At 50.3% G+C, this 21,002-nt stretch overlaps 1 protein-coding gene across 2 annotated transcripts in view; it reads right to left on the bottom strand.

Annotated features, from left to right (window-relative positions):
• USP36 (ubiquitin specific peptidase 36) overlaps positions 1–21,002 on the bottom strand; it is a 35,225-nt gene that overhangs the window by 11,479 nt on the left and 2,744 nt on the right. For both annotated transcript variants that reach the window (XM_074320061.1, XM_019735675.2), the window contains exons 3-12: positions 19,525–19,786; positions 18,737–18,961; positions 12,270–12,380; positions 11,278–11,380; positions 5,742–5,809; positions 5,136–5,206; positions 4,328–4,410; positions 3,250–3,361; positions 1,245–1,385; positions 552–652 (exon numbers count right to left, since the gene is read on the bottom strand). In XM_074320061.1, the coding sequence (XP_074176162.1) occupies positions 552–652; positions 1,245–1,385; positions 3,250–3,361; positions 4,328–4,410; positions 5,136–5,206; positions 5,742–5,809; positions 11,278–11,380; positions 12,270–12,380; positions 18,737–18,961; positions 19,525–19,777 (1,268 nt within the window). In that variant the 5' untranslated portion in view covers positions 19,778–19,786. The remainder of the gene's footprint in view (positions 1–551; positions 653–1,244; positions 1,386–3,249; positions 3,362–4,327; positions 4,411–5,135; positions 5,207–5,741; positions 5,810–11,277; positions 11,381–12,269; positions 12,381–18,736; positions 18,962–19,524; positions 19,787–21,002) is intronic.

Consider the following 21,002-nt stretch of genomic DNA (forward strand, 5'->3'; position numbering starts at 1 on the left):
GCTTTGCCCTTAAAACCCGCGTGAAGTTGTTATGCAGCCTCGCACAGCTGCTCAAACAAGCAGAGCAAACTGCAGTCAGAGTCCTGCCAGTGTTGGATTCTCAGTTGGTAAGAAAGCCACAGAGACCCCTCAACCACTTCATTCAGTGCAACGTACAGGAAGCAGCCTGCAGTGTCCACGCTCAGGGACAACCAGGCAGCAGAAGGCCAGTCGGCTGCAGCCTCCACCCCGACAACCTACTTCACCGCCCACCACAATCTCTTTGCCCACAGAACCAATACATCTCATTTGGGACAATAAAATCATAGGTGACTTTCCCATTTACATCCAGTCACCTGGATGTGGGGCAGACCCTGCTGGAGGCTGTCCCTGGCTTTTCCTCAGCAGTCAGGTGGACATGGTCTAAGAGGGCCCGTCCTAGTCCACTGCTGTGACTGGTAGAGGGACAGCTGCTCGGTCCCCATGGCCAATTCCCAGTTACTTTCACACAGGGGGTCAGGGAGGCCCACATGTGCGGGGGGAGGGGAGGATTTGCGGGCGCAGGGAGTTACCGCAGGTAGAAGAGCACGTAGGCCTGCTGGTTCAGAACCACCTTGACGTTGCTGGGATGGACCAAGGAATCATTCATCTGATACCACTGTCCGTTGCTTGCCTGAAGCAGCACAGGGTGTGGTGGAAAACAAAACAAAGGCCAAACATTCCATAATCCTTACTTTTTAAAAAAAGGGAATAAGAAAGCTGCGGTTACTTGCCACACATGTCCAAGCGCTGATGGACTGTCAATGATTTTATACTAAAATGTCTGATGTTTGTCCAACTCTGAACGTGACCCTACAGTGTGCTCTGAGTTCCCGTCCCGGCCTCCCTCATTCCTCCCTGGTGCCCCAACAGACACGAGTTTTCCCTTCTGAAGGATATTTCAGCAGCTCTGATCAGTATGGGGTCTCCCACCAGCACTCGGCCTCCCCGAGACATCTCCAGGGCTCTAAGGCCAGGGCCCAGGAAACAGCCCCTCCCATATTTCAGCACAAGAATACTCAGATCCCAGGACGGCTTTTAGAGACATCTCTGCCCTCCACACACAGAAGCAACAACAGGAGCGGAATGCCACTACAGCCCAACGCCACTTTGCACAGAATAAACATGCTGCAGAGGCCACACTGGACTTGTACCAACCCGCACGGCACACCTGCCCCCAGCAGACCAAACACACCCTGCCACCTAACGCAGCTGATGTCACTGACCTTCACGTAGCAGTAATAGTGCCCGGCGTGGCAGCTGTACCCCGAGTGCACCAGGACAGCGTACAGCCCGTAGGTGACAGGCTCGCCACTGCTCTGTGACATATACGGACGGATGTTCAGGAATTCCGGATAGCCTACATCCTGGTGGAAAAGCCAAAAGGCAATGAAAATTCGTCACTGAGAGCGAGGGCCAATTCGCCCCCTCCATCCTCACTACAGAAAAGCAAAAGTCCGCTGGCCTTCGACAGTTCAGGGCAACTGGTCACGCAGCCACGCTGTGGCAGGAGGCTCCCTCGGTCGCTGATTGAAACACAAGAGGCAGAGAAGTGTGTCTCTTCTAGGTGAGGCTCTACGAATAACTATTTTATTGTCCCCTGAATGATGTGTGTCTGTTCTTGTCTCTGCCAAGCATCCAAGTCACTGTCTCACTACCTGTGTTCCAAGTGTCAGACGAGCAGTGTGACTTCTTTTCGTCCCCGCCACTCTAAGGAACAGGGCAGGGGGGAATGGGAAGACAAGTCGGGTTGGGGTCCTCAGAAAAAAAGGGGTTGATGCCACATGGCCAATTGCTAGAGAAAGTCACATTTCAATGGAGTGGATCAGAACAAAGGTCATGCCAAACTCACAGGAAAATATTTTCAGAAATCATCGTTGCTGGGACAGGAGCTATAACATACCTGCTTTTCTGCCTACACGCACTCAGACTTCTATCATTAATAAAGTATAACTTACGGGGTATGAAACGTATAGCTCTTAGGTGTCCAGTTTACTGAGCTTTGACAAGTGTGCACTGACTGTCACCTGTATTCCGACCAAGACACAGACATCAACCAGAAAATCCCCTCGTGTCCCTGCAAGTTCCCCACCTTGAATATTCACTGTTCTGACGTCTATCACCATTGACTATTCTGCCCGTTCTGTTTCCTACAAGAATCACATGCTTGGGATTTCCTGTGATATTTACCTACATACCTTTGTCCTTCTCCTGACAAACTCAAAATCTCAAAATCCAATATACACAACAGGCTCAGGAGCCTCAATGCAATCATGCTAGATATGGGGCCAAAATCAAACAGACCAGTGATTCTCAAACAGGGTTCCAACGGGAAACTAGTTCCAGGAGATGGTGGTGTTTGAAGCACGAGCTTGCTCCTCAGGGAAGACACACCATGATCTCATTCACCAGTGACCGTTTCCCACTGACCACTTCCCAGTGCCTTGCGTGGCATGTGCAATGTAAGCACATAGCTAATGAGTAAAAGGAATGACGAAAGACTCCCCAGACAACTAAGCTTAGAAAATCCTTCATAATAGTTTCCCTTCTGGGAGATTCAAAATGCAACCTAGCGCCCCAAGGCTCTGAGAAGGCCTGCAATGAAAAGAACTGGTTAACTTCAGCTTGGCATTTCCTAAACTCTGTTGAGCACAGAACATTTTCTTCCACAGCACAGTATTAACGCTCTGCAGTACACCAGTTTGGGAAATGCTGGTCTAAGTAGGCCGCCTACCACCGCCAGTGAGGAAACTGAGGCTCAGACATGCACCTTGCTCCAAACAACATGACAAGGCTCTGACAACTGAGAACAGGTCTCCAGACTTTTATGAAACAAGACATCTTCTATTAAAATGCCATTGTGCAAAAAGTAAATTTTTACTCCACATTCCACAAAAAGCCACCGCATGTAACTGTCCCCGTTTTAGATACAAAACAGGACACGGGGACCAGGGCTGCACAGTGCAGTCTCTGTCACACTTGCTCTTCAGGAGACCTTGACCTTCCATGCGAGGACCACGCCAAGCACAGGCAGAGGGTGGGAAACCCTAGTAAGACAGTGGTGCTTGGACTTGACTGTGCAGAGCAATCACCCAGGGATTTCACAGAAATGCAGATTCCTGGGCCTTGCATTCCAGAGATTTGAATTCACTGGCTCTGGGGCAGGGCCTGAAATCTGTATTTTAAAGCGCCACCAGCCCTGCAGGCTGGGACACTGAGGTGAGCGCTCACCTTGGTGATCTTCCCCCCGCTGAAGTTGGCAAATCGCTTGAGGGAGAGGGTTAGGACGTTGGAGGTTCTGTGGATGGTGAAGCGCTTGCTGGCCGGAACCTTCTTCTTGCATCTGAGGAAGGGGAGTGGGAGAGGTGTCAGCTCATGCTCTGAGCAGGTTAACAACGGTATCACAGCAGGGTTTTCCGAAATGGCATTTGGGCCTCCTGTGTCCCTAACAATCAGATCGACACCACTGCAGCAAAGAAAAGCTATTGCAGCGAAACTCAGACTAGAGAAAAGCAACTAGGAGACTAACAAAGATGCATGAAAAATAACTCTGGGATAACACAAGAAGAAAAAAGGAGAGCAGATGTGGCCAAGTGATAGACGGGCAGGCAGGAAATGACTGGGTGGAGCCAGTGGACACGGAACCCAAGGGGAAGGGGACAGAAGACAGTAGACAGCTCCCAGAGCTAAGGGGACACAGTCACAGCAGGGAAGGCAGTGTTCTGGTCCAGAATGACAAACTTGAGAAGCATAATTACAGAAAGTATTCTTCACAGCTTTTTAACGACCTACATATAAAGTAACACACCCTGTACAACCCTTAAAAGAACAGGGTCAGATCTACATCTGCAGAAATGGCAAAATGCTGACGAAAACTTAAGAAACGGAAGCCATAGTACACGGTCATCTAAGAGGCAAGACAGCAGACTGGCTGGAGCACGGCCTCTGCAGCAGACGGCTGCGTCCAGCCACTCATCGCTCTGTGCCTCGGTTTTCTCATCCTGTGAAATGGGGATAATTCCAGTACCTTCTTCACAAGTGAATACCTGGGAAGCACTGAGAACAGCAACTGGCACACAGTAAATGCTGAGTAGGTTTCAGCTATAAAAGCCACGGGTGGCATTCATTTGAGTTGTTTAGATGTTTCTGGCTTTAAGACATATATATGGTACTCGAGAAATGTGAACAGGGTCGCCTCTGAGGGAGGGGGAGGGACGAGGGACGAGGCACAGCAGCATCAGATCAGGTCACTTATGCTACGTCTTTCTGGATGCCCTAGTCTTCTTGCCACGAGCAAAATGAAACTTACTTAGCACACATATAGGCGTTCTCTCCACTCAGGACATCTGGTTTCACAAAAAGTTCCAGAGCGCGCACAATATTTGCAGCTTGCTGAGAAGGACAAAAATGGGGAAGAGAATAAACAGCAGAAGAAAAAGGCTGACTCGAGAAATGCCAAATGTAAGGTGCTTTTCAGGCTGAGGCAGCAAATCACAAAACTTGATTTGCACAAAAACTGGCCAACTAGCTGCCACCTTCTGGGACTCAAGACACATTGCAAAGGAATGGGGAACCCAGCCGCCCCCCCTTCTCTGTTGATGAGGAATCTCAGACCTGGGAGGCTTACCATGGGAATCAGCCCTGGTTTTCAGGGCTGCAGCTTGGGTCTGCTCTAAGCCCCAGGCTAAGAGGACCTCACCGGGGCTGCAGGCACAGGGGGCAGTCACTGTCCTACCTCAGGATACAAAACTGCATTTTGTCCTTATTTTGCCCCTGAAAGGACTGTGTGTAGGAAAAAGGCTAGAAAGGAACAGGCAGAAATGACGGTTCCTACTTTAAGGATTCTAAGTCTTTTTCTCCTTATCTATTTGGATGACATGGCCTGTGTCACTGTCCTACCTCAGGATACAAAACTGCATTTTGTCCTTATTTTGCCCCTGAAAGGACTGTGTGTAGGAAAAAGGCTAGAAAGGAACAGGCAGAAATGACGGTTCCTACTTTAAGGATTCTAAGTCTTTTTCTCCTTATCTATTTGGATGACATGGCCTGTGGGTTTCTGGGGCTTGGGGTTTTTCACCCTGTTCTGCCTGTATGAATGCATACGACGAGGTCTGTACCCGGATCTCCAGCGCCACGTCCAGGTAGGGGTCGTAGGTGTCCGAGACGCTCTTGCATACCAAGCACTTCACTGCAACAGGACAGAGAGGCAGTGGGATGGGGGCAGGTGCCTGGCACACCCGCCCAGGGCCCACGTCCTAGAACGGGGAGGGGCGCTCTTGGCACACCAGCCGCGAGAACCCCAGCATCGGTAGACAGCGTTCATGACAACCTGAGTTCACAAGGAGCAGCGTGTCAAACCCAACGTGCCCAGAGACTGGAGAGACCGGACACCTTTCCTGACTGACCCCGGCCTCCGCAGGCACTCACGGCCCAGCTGAAGGGTAGTGGCCACATCTGAGGAACTAAGGGACTCAGAGGAAAAGGAATGCCATCCTCGCTCTACACATGCCTGACACTTTGCTCCAAGCTTCCTCCCAGGAGCCGTGTACCCATCATGCAAAGCACAGGGCAAGGGTGCGTCTCAGAGACGAGGCTCAAGGCCTCTGGCGCTGCCCAGGTCTGCCTGCCAGGAAAGAGCCCCAGCCTGGGTGCCCGTTCTTATCGTTTCCCTGTTAATCTCCTAATTCTTGACAAGAAGAGGCAGAGAAAACGTCTCCACTTACCACGTGACCTGAGATAGCCTCCAAAAATTTGATGGACCAAAGTGGTAGCCTGTGTTTGACGATCCAACCTGGAAAGGAGGCCACAAGCCTCAAATGAATGACAGGAGACAGCAAAGCAGCACCGCCAACCCCCCCAGGGCCCCCCCATTTCTTTACCCACGCAGTGTGACGAAGGGACACTCCCACACACCACCCCGCGTCTGACTCAGCCAGCAAAGCCTGGTGGTCTCTCCACACCGCTCTGATCCCCACGGGCCCTCTCCCCACAACAGCCCCCTCAAGTCTTCATGACCCCCTTCTGTCCCTCTCAGCAGGCGATCTCGCCCCCCACTTCACAGAAAATACAAAGCCTAAGAAATGTACTTGTGCGCTCACCCAGTCTCCGGTCTTCTTGGAGCCCACCCACCTCAGCCCTGCACGGCCACCGCTCAGTCTCAACTGGCTCTTCTCTGGTGAAAAGTGGGGGAGGAGGGGCCAGCAGGACAAAAAGCCCAGTGTCCTTGCCGCAGCGCAGCAGTGGAAATGGGCATGGGCTCGGGGTCAGACAACCCTGCATGCAAACCGCCGGCCCGTTTCCTGAGACCTGCTGGCCTGGGCCTCGGCTGCCTCTGCCTGTCCCACAGGGCGGCTCAGAGCACACGGCATGGCGCCTAGACACCGAGGCTATTCACGCAATGAAGATTCTGGAAACACCCCACATCTGGCCTCTGCGCCTGGTTTTCATGTGCAACCCACTGAATCTGGCTGACTCACTCCTCAGTCCCCAAGACACCACGACACAAAACCGGTCGAACTTTCAGTCTTCTCACGGACACCACAGCACTGGACCGTGCAGCCACGCCCCTGGGACAAGCTTCCCTCTCCGCCCAGCACACTCTCCTGCTCCCGCATCTCTCCAGGTGCTTCTCCTGACTCTCCCCACACGTGGCCACCTGGAGGACCCCACACGCATGGCCTCTCACCACCTGCAGAGCGTGTGATGGCACGGTACCCTCATCTCCGCCTCTCGTCCAGTCTATGTGACTATTTACGGCTGGGATGCCCAGACTCTGGTCATTGAGGAAAACAACGCCAAAACATGTGGGGGACCAACACAAGAGTCACCAAATTTTTATTTTGCAAAGTTAGGAAATGAAAAATGAATGGCCACTAGCCACTATCACCACCATTCATCAAACGAAGGAACACTTAACTCACCAAACTAGCAAGGACATAACCTCCCAGGAAACTGCAAACTCCAGGGTACCTGAATGTGATGGCAGCTGCTGAGACCTAGGGGACGCCCCCCCGGCCCCCCAGCCATCCAAACCAGCTGTAACAAAAACAAAGAGAACCGCACAGAACCCACTTTCAGGATGGTCTGAAACAGAGAAAGCTCAAACTTTAAATCACCTGGAAGTAGGAAAACAAAGCCAGATTCCAGCAAGCTACTGCAAATACTCCCACCCCAACCCTCAGTGGAGATCAAGGGCAATCCAGAAAAAACCGAGTGAGGGAGAGACCAGGGGAACCAGAGGCGGTCCAAGAGTCTCATGAAACCCCCACCAGAATGTGGAAGCCACGAAGTGTGAGGCCCGTGGGTGGCGCCAGGTACCAGGACCCCACTGGGGAGGCAGCCCCCAAAAGGCAGTGATTCTTGGCAGGAAGGCAAAGGCAGGCAGGCCCCTCAGGGGACGAGGTCGTGAAGGGCAAGAGAAGCAAAAGGGAAACTTAGGGGCCTGAAAAACAATGAAAACACCCACACGATCCAGTGCTCTGCACTTCACTGGGCTGGCAGAGGGGGGCGCCCGGGCTAAGAGCCGGGCAAGCCACCAAATCCAGGAGACAAACGAAAACAGCCTGAACCTTTGCAAAGACGCTTTCAGTAGAAAACAGTCAACAAGAACGAAGCCCCTCATCTGATGAAAATTAGCCCCTGGAAAATGAGCATAAAGTAGGAGAAGAGAGCAACACAAAACTCCAAGCTGGGTTACAGATCCTCAAACGAGTGTTTGGGGATATAAAAACCACCTTGAGTAAGAAATTTTAAAACTGAAAATTAAAAAAAGAGAAAAAAAAAGGAGGAAGGTAACTGAACTCGGGAAAAGACTTGGGGGAAAAACACACACAATTGCATCAGAAATGAAGGCTGCATTATAAGGTGCCCAACCGAGCAGACATTCAGACAAAAAACGCAGGGCATGACACGGCGGGAAGCCACGGGAGGAGGGCAGCAAACCCGACAGCTGTCGGACGGAAAGCAGCTGAAATGAACACAGCTAAGAAGTAGGGACTCGGAAAAGTAAAACATCATAAACAACTTATAAAACTAACATGCAAGAAAAATTTCCAGACGTTAACATAAAAGGCCTTTACCACAAAGAAACAAGACTAACACCATGGGGCGGCCGGATGGCTCAGCTGGTTAGAGCGCAAGCTCTCAACAAGTTGCCAGTTCAATTCCCATTGGGACGATGGGCTGTGACCCCTACAAATGAAGACTGAAAACGGCGACTGGACTTGGAGCTGAGCTGCGCCCTCCACAACTAGATTGAAGGACAATGACTTGGAGCTGATGGGCCCTGGAGAAACACACTGTCCCCCAATATTCCCCAATAAAATTTAAAAAAAAGACTAATACCAATCTGTGCTCCTGAGATGAGTCCCTTTCAGTGGGGACTGTCACCAAGGCAAGATCATTTTCCCTGGCAACTGAGGACGAATCCAGTAAGTTTCACTAAGGAAACACCACATTTGGTAGCATGTCACACTGATTGGCAATGTCTGCCTGATTTACTGCTGCGGATTTTCAAACATATTTAGATCACAGCAGATCCCAAAGTGCTTGCAGTTGACAGCTGATTGTTACACTAGTAGGAACACTTTTCTAAGCCCCAGACTCACCCTCTGCCATTGGTCAAGTCTCTATTATCTGGAAAACTACCCTGAAGTCCTCTAAGCAGAAAGGTCAAATACTAATTCATCACAAGGCCGGAAGAGTGTACAACCTCAGGCTTCCAAACCTGGCAGCCCCCAGTCCATGGCAGCCTGGGGGCTAAGCCTGAAGGAAAGGTGGAAACAAACATGGGAGGAGAATAGACAAATCTTGTTATGTTCCCATAAAATAAGAAATAGTGCAACCAAGATTTAACGGCGGGGAGGGGGGAGGCGGCAAATGACACCATTAAAAACTGACAAACCGAATCAAGGTTCAGAAAAGAGAACCAAGGGCACAGGAAAGGGCGCAGGTACAGAGCAGTCAGTGGAACAAAACTGCAGGTGTTCCTAAATGTCAAACGAAAGCTTAAAACAAACAAGCAACATCAGATACAGAAGGAAACGCAGCCAGTATGCTGTGTAATAATTATGAAACAGAAAAATATGGGAGGGTCAAGACCGAACGTCAGTCACAACGATTAAGGTGAAGGGGCTGAACTTATCTATAAAAAAGCAGATTTTCAATTTGGCTCACAAAACAAGATGAGGCCTTAGGCACGCCTAAAGCAAAGGCTTCAGGACCGAGACGGGCCAGTGGAATGTCAGCACACAGGGCCAGGGCTGTGGTCCTGATGGGCGGCACAGTAAAGTCGAGCCCCAAAGCCTCAGATGTGACAAAGGACACTCGGTCATCTCAATAGAGTCGTGAGGGTTGTGAATACAAAGCAACAGCTGCAGGAGATGCAAGGAGACAGACACAGGCCGTCGTCGGTACGGAGACCAGGAGAGGAAAGTAAGCACGGATACAGACGGCAAAACCCACCATCAATGGCACACAGCATACAGACGCACGTGGAGCCCACCCCTGACAGCTGAGCCCACGCCCTCAAGTGCACAGCGAATGTTCACAAATACGTTGGGAATTCCACGAAGCAGAAATATTACAAACACGCTGTTCACAGTCGAACTGAAAATCATTAAAAAAAAAAAAAAATCAAAGAAACCAAAAGGCCCCTCCCTCCACGTGCACATTAAATTCAGTGCGTTCCTCTGCGGAAGGCTGACCACGTGAGCCATTCCCACTTCCTCGCATTTCACTACAGACCAGGAAAAGCGTTTTCACAGACAGGTGTTCAGCAAGCGTCCTGCCTCACCCGACCTCTCACGCCCTCATCCTGCCCTCAGTGCCTGCCCGCTTCTGCTCCCTGAATGAATGGCTCCCCACCACCTACCCGTGCCCAGGCCACAGACCTGGACTTCTCCCCACCCACAACCCCAGGCCCCAGACTTAGACATTCTCCCCACCCCCTCCCCCCGAATTCTCCTGCCTCCAGAGTCTGGCTAATCAGCCTGGCATGGGGTCAGGCTCAGTTACTGTCCTAAGAGTTCCCTGGTGACTCCACCCTGGGACCAGGGCTGGGAACCACCTGCATTGCAGGGAGGTGACACCTCACACCACCTGCCTTGGCAGGCCTCGCCCAGCCCGGCCACATTCCCTGCCATCTAAGCCTCAGGTCACTCCTCCAGGCCTCCTGCGGGTGACCCCGGTGGAATGCTCCTGGGAGTGGTGTCCCTCCACTACAGCACTTAGTACGGTGACAGCAGAGGCACCAACTAGATATGTCAACCCCGATTACACTGAGCTCCTCAAACTCAAGGACCATGTCTCTACCCTCACACAGGAGGCCGTCCGCAAGGAACTCAACTGATCAGTTACTGTGAGGACAGCACGTGGGCAGGACAGCGCGTGGCAGGGCAGACGCAGGATGTGCCTGGCAGGAGGGAGGCCTGTGTCCCTTCAGGGACAGGGGAGGACACGTGGCCAAGGCAGAGATCTCAGCCCAGCCAGGGAGGGGTGTGCAAGGAACCCCTGGAACTTTCTCAGGGCTTATTTATATAAGAATCTCATCACTGAAACCAAGTTTCCCATCATTGTTGCTGCAACTCAAACTTTCCTGAAGGACATTCCAGGTTCACGTCCTAAGTTGTGAATCGGGGATTCAGCTCTATTCTGAGCTTAGGCAACAGCCACGAAATGGGGGGATTACCTGCCTATTTTCTTCTGTCTGAACCCACAAATGCAGGAATGATACAGAAGGCTTCCTGACAGTAACTATTTCACAAAAGGGAACACTCAGCACAAAGTTGTCCCTGTGTCACAACGCCAAATTTGAAATTAAGAAACAATAACTGGGCAGAGTGAAATCTCAAAAATTATAAACTCCTACCCTCAAATTTTCCTGTGTGCTTTCAAGTTCTTTCATCTTTACATTACAATTCCTACTGCCCCATCCTCTGTATCAAAATAATGGGTGACTTTTAAAAGACAGGAACCCTTTTAAAAGCAAAGGCCCTCAAAGAGATTGGCTAAAGCCTCCCCTCCCCACCCCCCACGAGTCGCAGGAATCGCGTGTGGGCACCGGCTGCTCCCGCCACACCTGCCTGGGCGACGGGAAGGCACCAGCACAGGCATTTCCCAGGAAGCAAGTGTAACCCCTTATCTGAGCGTCAGCGGGTCAAGGACCCAGAAGCAAACATCTTGAGAGGAAAGTCGGGGAGTGGGGGGAGGCAGAGGGCTGGCCCCCTCCAGTGTGAAAAGGGAGGGCAGTGGAGCCCCTACTTCGCACAGCCGTTCAAGCAGGCCTTCTGCATGGCGTCAATGGTGTACCGCAGAAACTCGTGTGCGTCCTCCTGGTTCCCAAAGCGGAAATGCCGGGCGATCTCTACAGAGGGAAGAAAGAGGTGTCAGACTGGGAGGGGGAGCTCCTGCCTCTCTCCACACCACCCATGGCCGCTTGTCACCAGCCCCCAGCTGTCCCCGGGGTTCACAGCAAACCTCTGCAAAGTGGCCAGTGAGGGAACAAGAGCTCAACGTGAACTTTCTGTGTCCCACGTACAACTCCTCACGGTAGTGCTTTCCTCAGTAAGAGCCGAGGGTTCAGACCAGGGGTGTCCAAACTTTTTTCAACATTTTTCACCAAGCGCCATATGCAGTAAAATATACAAACAGCCGGGCCACTCACTCGAGGTGAAGTACGTATTGCCTCACCTGGTTTATTTAAGTAAACTAAATATATTTTTGGAATTTGCTGCAGGCCAATTAACAGTGGATTGTGGGCCGCAGCTTTCACACCCCTGGTTTAAACCCTCGGAACGGCAAGCACTCAGAATACGAAGTCCGCTGAGGACCTAGTTTCCGGGGCCAGCACAGAACACAGACGACTATAACCACGTCACAGCGCTGTCCACGTAGGTTTCACCCCCGACGGTCCCGGTTCTTCCGCCAAGGAGAGGGGAGCTCTGACTCTGACAGCATGTGGCCTGGCACACTTCCCCCACCGTCTCGTCTCCCAGCTCTCATTCATGTCACCTGCCTGCCTGCGACAACCTGCCGCCCAGCCTGGCCCAAACCCGCCCATTCTTCACAACGGTCACCCCTCCCGGCACAAGCCCTCCCCAGCCCCCGGCCCACAGCAGTCTCAAAACCAAATTATTGCCACGTGGAACCTCGGGGCTCCCAAGACACCATCCCTGACTCGTCTTCTTCCCCCACCAATGGCCCGGCACCCGCTACAGGGGGCAGTAGGGCCTGTGTAAGGAGCACACTCGTACTTTTCAGATCCCGGATGAAGGACACGGGCTTGATGGCGTTGCCGCTGTTGGCGAAGGCCTGGACGATGTGGTTCTGCATGACGCACAACATGCAGAAGCTTCCCTGGTGACCTGCGGACAGGGACGAGGCGGGGCTGTGAAGGACGAGCGTCCGACAGACTGTCCCACCCGCCCACTCCCACCGAACACAGGAACCTGACAGCGCGGCCCAGCCAGCGCCCTGACCCCGCATCCGGCTCAGTGACCTCTCAGAAGTATTTCCTGTGCTGGAGGGCACCCGGGGTTACCCATCCCCGACTGTAAGCCTAACAGTCACCCCACTACCTAGGTTAACGTGGTGACCTGGGCGAGATCCTTCTCGTGACTTTAATACTACTTACTTATGGAAACAATAAGTGCTTTTCCAAGTGAAGTTTAGGAAAGCGTGTCTCTGATTTCTAAGCTGCAGCCCACCACGGTCAGTAGGCTAGAAGGTTTAGGGTTTCCTGGCACCTCCTCAGTTTGCTTCTCAAGCGTGGGTACCTCTGCTCCACTGCTCCCAGGAGACGCCTCGTGTGCTGTTTCAGGGGTTGTGAAGACCCCATGGCCACACATCCGGCCGGGGGGCCAACAGTCCTATGCACGTGGGGGACCAGTGTGCAGCCAGCCCTGCCCGTGGGGTGCGCAGGGCGCATGCGCCAACGCGTGCTCTGTGAGACCGTCTGGACCTGCTCAGGCTTTAGGCCAGAGAGTGGAAGGCTTCACGTGTGTAAAATGATGAGATACTTTAAACACAAAGACAAGTGCGAAGACTCCACCCGAACCCCATTTGAGGCGCTTCCAGGTGAAGCACTGGTGTGCTGGCTGCAGCCCCTCCAAACCCATTCTCCCCGGTTCTTCAGGAGGGGCCGCTGAGGTCGCGCATCACTGCTCCCATAATGTCCTTGGGTACTAATACAGGCGTGCACCCACAGACAGGAAACGGGCTGCAGCTGCGCGTTGGGGCTTCCTGACAGAAACTGTAACAGGCAGCCTGTCCCATTCCACTGCCCACTTTTTAAAATTCATGCCGGACCAAGCGCTAGATGCTTCACTTCCAGGAGAATTTCCCTGAGCGGACAGGGCACAGCTCGTTCACACACGCTCCGCTAACGCACATTCAGCTTTCCTTTTCTGCTGCCACAAGCCTGTGTCCTCGTTTACAAGATAAACGTCTGGACCCAAAGGCGAGCACATCTTCAGTGCTGCGAGGTACTGCTCACTCGTATACAGCGTTACCTTTCCAAATACACAGCTCACAACACCAAATTCAACACCGATCAACCTCCCCTTCAGTACCCCCCTTACGCAGTTACTCAGACCGCTGTCAAAGTCAGCGATGAAACAACACGCAGCCTGCTTACCAAACCACACACAAAATGCTAGTAGTTACAGCCAGAAAATAACACGTGCTGACAAAGACGTGGAGAAACTGGAACCCTGTGCGCTGTGGGTAGGAAAGTAAAACGGTGCAGCCGCCATGGAAAACAGTTGACAGATCCTCAAAATATGAAAAACAATTCCCACAGGACCCAGCAATCCCACTTCTGGGGACAGGCCCCAAAGAACTGAGGGCAGGGTCTCAAAGAGGTATCTGGACACCCACATTCATAGCATTATCACAGGGCAAAACTGCAGAAGCAACCCAAGTGTCCATCGACGGATGAATGGAGGAAAAATGTGATTTCGACACAAGATGGAGTATTATTCAGCCTTAAGAAGAAAACAAACTCTGACACGTGTCACAAGGATGAACACCGAGGACATTACATTAAGTCAGTGACAAAAAGACAAACCCTGTCGAGGCAGGAAGGAGAAGGGAGGTTGCCGGGGCTGGGGCGGGGGGCGTGAGTGTTTGAGGGGGACAGTTTCAGTTTGGGGAGACCGAGGGTCCTGAACGTGACAGTGTGACTGTGCCTAATGCCACTGTCCACCTAAGAATGGTAAATTTTAGGTGATACGTATTTACCATAACACATAAAGAAGTCTTAAACATATGCTAGTAGTGACACAAAAACTCTCCTTGGAGGGACACCAACAATCCGTCCGTCAGGTTGCCTTTACATGAAGGGGAGGTTCTATTTTTCATTTTAGAGTTTTCTTGACTCTTCTACACACATCCATTTATTACTTTTATTTTAAAAATGACAATAATGGTGGAGAGGGCTCAAATTTAGGCAAAAAAACAAACAAACAAAAACCCTAATGTTATTTAAGGTAGCTTTAACATAAACCTTAACAAATGCCAAACAAAGAGTCCCATTTTCAAGATCTAACTCATAAAAGGTGTGTGGAAATTAAGTCTCTAATCGTTACGTAAAATGCTGCCGACTGGTAGCCTGAAAACGGTCACCCTGAAATAGGGCAAGTAAACACTTCAGCCAGAAGTACTTGAAATTGGGTTTTCCAAACCCCTGGCAACATGCAAGGTAAGTGGCACATGGACAGACATGAGGTAAAAGCCATGATTTCTGGGACACGGTGAACGAAACTGGGGAAGTGTCGTCTAGGGTAGGGTTTACCCTCCCGGACACTGTCTGGTCTTATCTGTCGCGAGATGCCGGTGCCGCAGGAGCTGTGCTCAGCGCTCCACGCACAGCAGGCCCTGTCACGTCCAGGGGGTGCTCTCGGCGTCCCTGAGAATCCTCACACAGCCATTCAAGGCGGAGAGGAGCCAGCCTGTGCCCACTGAGGTCTCTGAATAGTTTTACTCTAAAAAAGCTCCAAAGTTAAGGTCTATTAACATTTCGGAGGGAGGCAGGGTACCACAGCTCCTTCCCCGAGGACAGAGGTATCCTCGGGAAGAACGGCCCTTCCCCCAGGAAGAGGGGCTGATCTGGGCTGCTCCCAACTCACGCACTTGCTCCCAACATACTGCAGCTTCTGTGGGACTGTGACAGATTTACAGATGTCACCGACGTTTAATTAAATCGACCCTCACAAAGCTGCCGAGCAGCTCCCAGATTCCTACAGACACACGAGGGGGAGGCCAGCTCTCCAGGCCAGCACAGCCACGAGGAAAACGGGAGCATGTACGGGGCTGGGAGAGCGGGCTCTTATCGCCAACTTTATGAGACAGAAACAAAGAGAGCCAAGTCAGGTCCGACTAAAAGTCCACCCGGAACAGCCTCAACGTCACCATGGCTACTGGACGTTACAATCAACTTCATCTTAAAAGTCTACACTGTGCCTTGATACCTTTTTTGGCTTTCGCTGCTACAAAGCCATTACAATGACAGGACAGTTAAAATTACTAATTTCCATAGTATGGCCGTCTTTCTTTCTTTTTTCTTTTTTTTAATATCTTAACTGATATCCCTGAACACATCACACAATCCAACATTTTTATCCTAACAGTGCTGCTCCTATCTCCCTGCCTCTGGTTCTGTCCTGATTTCCTGATTTTCAATTGTTTACCAATTTTTAAAAATCACTGTTTTGTCACATACATGTATACCTAAATACAAAATTGCCTTGTTTTTCAGTTTTAGAAACAGGAATCCATGCTATGTAGTCTCCAGGGACTTTTTCTTCACTTGGACTTTTTTCCTCAAATTCATTCATGCTTCTTGACTGCAGTGCGGTGTAATAGTCCCCCGGCCTGTACCCTACGTCATGTATCCATTCTGTTGATGGGCACTTGAGTTGCTCACAATGTCTCGCCGTAGACAGTTTTCTACAGCTTTCCTGGTGTATGCTATCAGAGCTTTTCCGGAGGAGTAGAATTGCTGGGTTACGTCAGACTGTTTTCCACAGTATGGTTAAGTCCTCTGCCGGTCGGTAGGCCCTGAGACTAAGCAAAATGAGGGCGTATAACAAAACCAATTTTGCCGTAGGCTAATTGACGTAAACAAGTTAAGCTCCTAGGGTGTCATCCACACTGTAACGAGAGCACGTGCCTTGAGGGCCTGCTGTGGTCATGCCCATTGGGACCGGGCGCATGCGAGGAGCCTCGGTCATCTTCGCCCTGACACCTGGCCTTCAGACCGGTGTCAGAGGTGTGTGGTCCTCCCCACAGTAGTTTTGGTGGCACTTCCCTGATCACTAGACCTCTAGCGAGACTGAGCATCTCCTCCTGTACTTCTTGGCCACGAGTTTCCCATTCTGTAAAATGCCTCTTCATGGCTTTTATCTCTTTTTAATTCCTTACTGTCAGTCTCCTTGTTGACTTGTATTCCTCACTTCTTCTTGGTACCAATCCTTTGCTTATGTGTCCGGGGTTTCATCTCCCAGCTTGGAGCTCCCCAGTGCCATTCAATTTCGTTTTTCAGGAACAAAAGTTCTTAATGTAGCGGAATGTATCCGTTTTTCCTGTTACGGGTCTGAGTCTCGTTTAAGAAATCTCCCCTCCCAAGGTCACAGAGATAGGGGCCCATTTGTTACAAAAGCATTCATTATGTTTTACTTTTGATACTAAGTTTTCAATCCTTTGTGTGTATGCTATGAAACGGGGATCCATTTTCAATTTTTCCATTTGTAAACCTGAGTTGCTTTTTTTTAAAGTTCTATTTATTTAAAATGGGAGACACGTGTACACGTGAGAAGCTGACATGTAACACCATATTTCCCAATACATGTTTCAGGGCTCTCCATTCTATTCCATTGCTGAGTAGCTCTCTCCCCGACCCAACACTGACATGGTAATCTTCGTAACTTTACAAGGAGACTTTATAGTTGGTAGGCCATCTCTCTTCTAATCTTCAGAAGTGTCTTGGTGATTTTTGGTTTTTGCTTTTCTTTTCCATATAAATTTTAGAATCAGCTGGAGCTACATTAATCTCCACATCAGTGTGGAGAGAACCAACATTTTTATAATACTGAGGACTCTCCTCTGTGACGTCATGCACTTCCAGGTGTAGGCGATCCTGTAACACCCGTCAGTAACGGTTTGGTAAAGTTAGGTCGAGATGCTTTATCGTTTTTGTTGCTATTAACTTTTTTACAATGGCAAAAAGTTGTTCGCTACTCTATTGTTTGGTATAGAGAAATTCAACTAACTTTTTTGTTTATTGATGTGATATATCTAGTCATGTTGCCAATTTTCTAATTTGTCTACAGATTCGTTTGCTTTTCTGTGCAGGAGTACCATTTTCAAATAACAGTGTCATTTCCTCCTCTTTCCCTACGTCACTGCTCTGGGGACCAAGGCATCTTAAACAGAAGTGGTGCTTATGGCGATCCTTATTTCACGTCTTATGTTAAAGGGTATGGTTGCAATATTGCCCTATTTAGAATGCTGTTTTGTAGTCCTGGGTAGATACCCTTTACCAAGATAAGGAAACTCCTTTCTATTGCTACTCTGTTAAGAGTGTACCATAAAAACATTTTTTTGGTCATCTCTTTTCAGGGGACCTTTCTCTTTTAATCTAAGATAGTAAGAGTAATTAAGATAGCAAAACTAGCACTCACTCACATAGCGCTTACTGTGTGCCACGTTCTATTCTCAGCACTTTATAGAATTCATTCAAGCCTCACAACAACACCATGGGGGAGACGATAGTATTACTTTGCTGATGAAGAATGGGAAACTCTGACAGTCGGTCGGGTGACATTCTCAAGGATCACGGCCATTAGGCGGCAGAACCAGGACACAGACCCAGGGGGCAGCCTCCGGGCACAGCTCTAACTCCCGTCCTTTGCTCCCACTAGAGAGTTTCTGATACTAGAACACCCCGCATCACAGGATGAACACAAGTTGCTCATGGTGTTTAAAAGGAGAGTGAACTTGCTAGTGTTTTGTGTAGAGTTTTTCTATCTACAGTCATAAGTAAGATGGGACTGTAATTTCTATCTCACGCGGTACTTGTTTAATTTTATTATCCAAGCAATAAAAACCTCACAGAATGAGCTAGCGAGTTTTCTCTCTTTTTCTGTTCTCTGGAAGAGCTTGTGAAACACTGGAACCATCCCCTTCTTAAAAGTTTCATTAAAACTCACCCCTAAATCATCTCAGCCTGGTGTTCTCTTCATAGTAAGATTCTGAGGCACTGATGTAATTTCTTTAATAGTTGAAAGTCTATTCAGACTCTCTTCTATTTTCTTCAGTTTTAATAAGTTATGTTTTATTTCATCTCTATTTCACCCATTTTAAATGTCTACTTTAGGGCATGAAGTTTCATGGTGTGCATAAAACCCTGTTGTAACAACAGGTGTATAAAACAATTGAATATACGCATTTTGGAGGTATCTTTTGAAAACCGTTTTTTCTGTGTAGGTAATTATTTTCAGAAGTTTGGAAACCATTATTCTACCTGAGTGATTCGCTTTCAGGCCTGTCCTGCAGCGGGCCAAATTCAAATCCAGGTTTTATCAGTTCCTGTGCCATGAACTTCACTCCCAAATTTGGTCCAGGCTGAGAATGGTGGTGCCACGAGCACACGAGACTGTCTCATTAGGAGGCCACGGTTCCCGTGACACAGAGCCCACCCCTGCTGCGAACTCTCACTCACAGTTACGAGAATGCTCCTTGGAGAGCAGGTAGTTGGCCAGAGGCGGTGTGTAGGTCAAGCACTGTATGGTGGAGTTTAGGAAGCACGTGTTGCCCAGGTTGTGGAGTCCGGCTCCAACACGGTAAACCCGCTCCCACTTCAGAGACAGCCGCTCCATGGGGAAGAGCACTTTCTGTGGGGCGGGAACACCATCCCCGCCGCCGCTGTCATACACATGCTCGCTGCCTGAGAGAGAAAGGGACAGGGAGGGAGGGGGTGACAGTAAGTCTATGCAGAGGTAAGCCACAGAATGAAACTGCTGACCCGTAAACTTAGCATGCACGTGCTCAGAACACGGCACCGAGGGGCAACCGGCGCTCCCACTTACTAGAAGTTCCCAGAAAGCCCAGGAGCAAACCCAGTCACCCCACAGACCTTCCAGACTGCTCAGGACCACATTCAAGGTCCCCTCTCTGGATGAGAGGACGGGACGCACACAGCGCGGGTGGAGGAGCCAGCTGCTCTGCTCTGCAGCCCACCCCATTTCTCTTTTTTGTTTCCAAGCCCTGCTTTGGATCCTATTAAACTCACACAAGTTCTGAGAAAATCTAAGGACACACATCTCTTTCTGACCAGCCCTGTAGCATTACTTCGTATCGCTACTTGGACAACTAAATCCATGGACCTCGTACAAAATTCCCAACTCTCTGACCACATGCTGGTTTTGTTCCTACTCATCAGTCCACGTTTCCTCCATCCACTTGGTCAACACAGAGTGGGGCCCTTGGCAGCACACTGGGCGTCTGTACCCTGTCTCCTGGCCTGCGTTTCATCTCCGCTCCTGTGGCGACTGGCTCCCTCCGTTTTGGGGTTCAACAACACATATTTGCTCTTTAATGACTCCAGCTGATAGGAGAAGCTCTTGCTGGCTGGCTCGAACTCGATCTTCTGCAAAAGGACCTTCTTGGCAGAGGAGGCCAGAAGCTTGCCCAGGTCTCCATCGTCAGCCGAGTCCTTGCGGCCAGGTTTCAGGGCTTCCTTCAACTTATCGACAATTGGCATGGTGCATCACTGTGGGGAGAAGAAGGAACACAGAGCGACGAGTAAGCAAGTCCCAGGAACAAAGCACCTGTTCTCTGAAAATCCCCTCTCTGGTCATTGCGGATACCAGCCACCATAGAAGCTTCTCGGGAGTGGCTACCAACCCTACGAAGGAGGCGTGAAACATGGAGACCTACTAGCAAACACTGGAACATAGGAGAGGCCATGTTTTTCCTCTCAAAAAGACCAGGTGCCGCCACAAACAGCGCCAGACAGACAGCTGCCGCAGCTAAGAGGCCAGGTCACCCCTGCGGCATCCATCTCTTCAGCAAGTGACACGACATCGCGCTTGGTGCAGTTTCCTTCAAAAGGTGACCACGTGGTCCTAATGTCTGCTCAAAACCAGGGAAACACCAATTCTCGTAAGACACTCTGGTTACACCCACAAATCCAGGTAATGAAGGTATCAGTAGGGCAAGTTAGGGTATGCATGTCTGTTCAGACCCATATTCTGTCGAAGACCACGGGCCACACAGGAACACGTGAAAGGAGTCTAGTCCAGGCTGAGATGTGCTGTAAGTGCAAGACACATGCTGATTTCCAAGACTTTGTGTGAGAATGTGAACTATCTCAACAACTGCCTGAACTTAAACAAAGTAGGGAAGGGGCGGCTCTGGGCTCCGGAACGCGGCAGGCCTGAGTTGTTCCGCGCTATTAGCTATAAACGCCAGGGACAATCACTGTGACTTCCACAGGTCTCCTAGTCTTTGTGAAACAGGGACAAAAACAGCACACAAGGAGGTTGTGAAAGCAGTGGGGCGACAAGCACTAAGCACTGGCGAGAGCTGATGCTGGAGGACAGGCACGAGATGCGGCTAGAAACTGTAACAAACAGGAAACCCCCATCGCCTCCCATGGCTACAGTTGCATCTGCCGCTTCTTTTCCCCACCCACTGCCTCTCAGCTCAACCATCCCAGCCGAAGTTCAAGGACTATTTGAGTCACAGTTAGAAAAATAAGTTCCTTAAATAGCTCACTCCCATCAGAAAAATGATGAACCCCTCAGGGCCAGTGTCCGGCCTGCCACAGGAAAACCAACCAGTCAGGTACCCCCAAACCTCTGCTACAAGAGAACCAGTCAGGTACCCCCAAACCTCTGCTAAAAGAGAACCAACCAGTCAGGTACCCCCAAGCCTCTGCTCTGGTGAAAGGACCACCTCCAGCACCTCTTACTAAACCATTCAGA

Source organism: Rhinolophus sinicus, linkage group LG15 (assembly GCF_036562045.2).
Source record: "Rhinolophus sinicus isolate RSC01 linkage group LG15, ASM3656204v1, whole genome shotgun sequence".
NCBI lineage: Eukaryota > Metazoa > Chordata > Mammalia > Chiroptera > Rhinolophidae > Rhinolophus > Rhinolophus sinicus.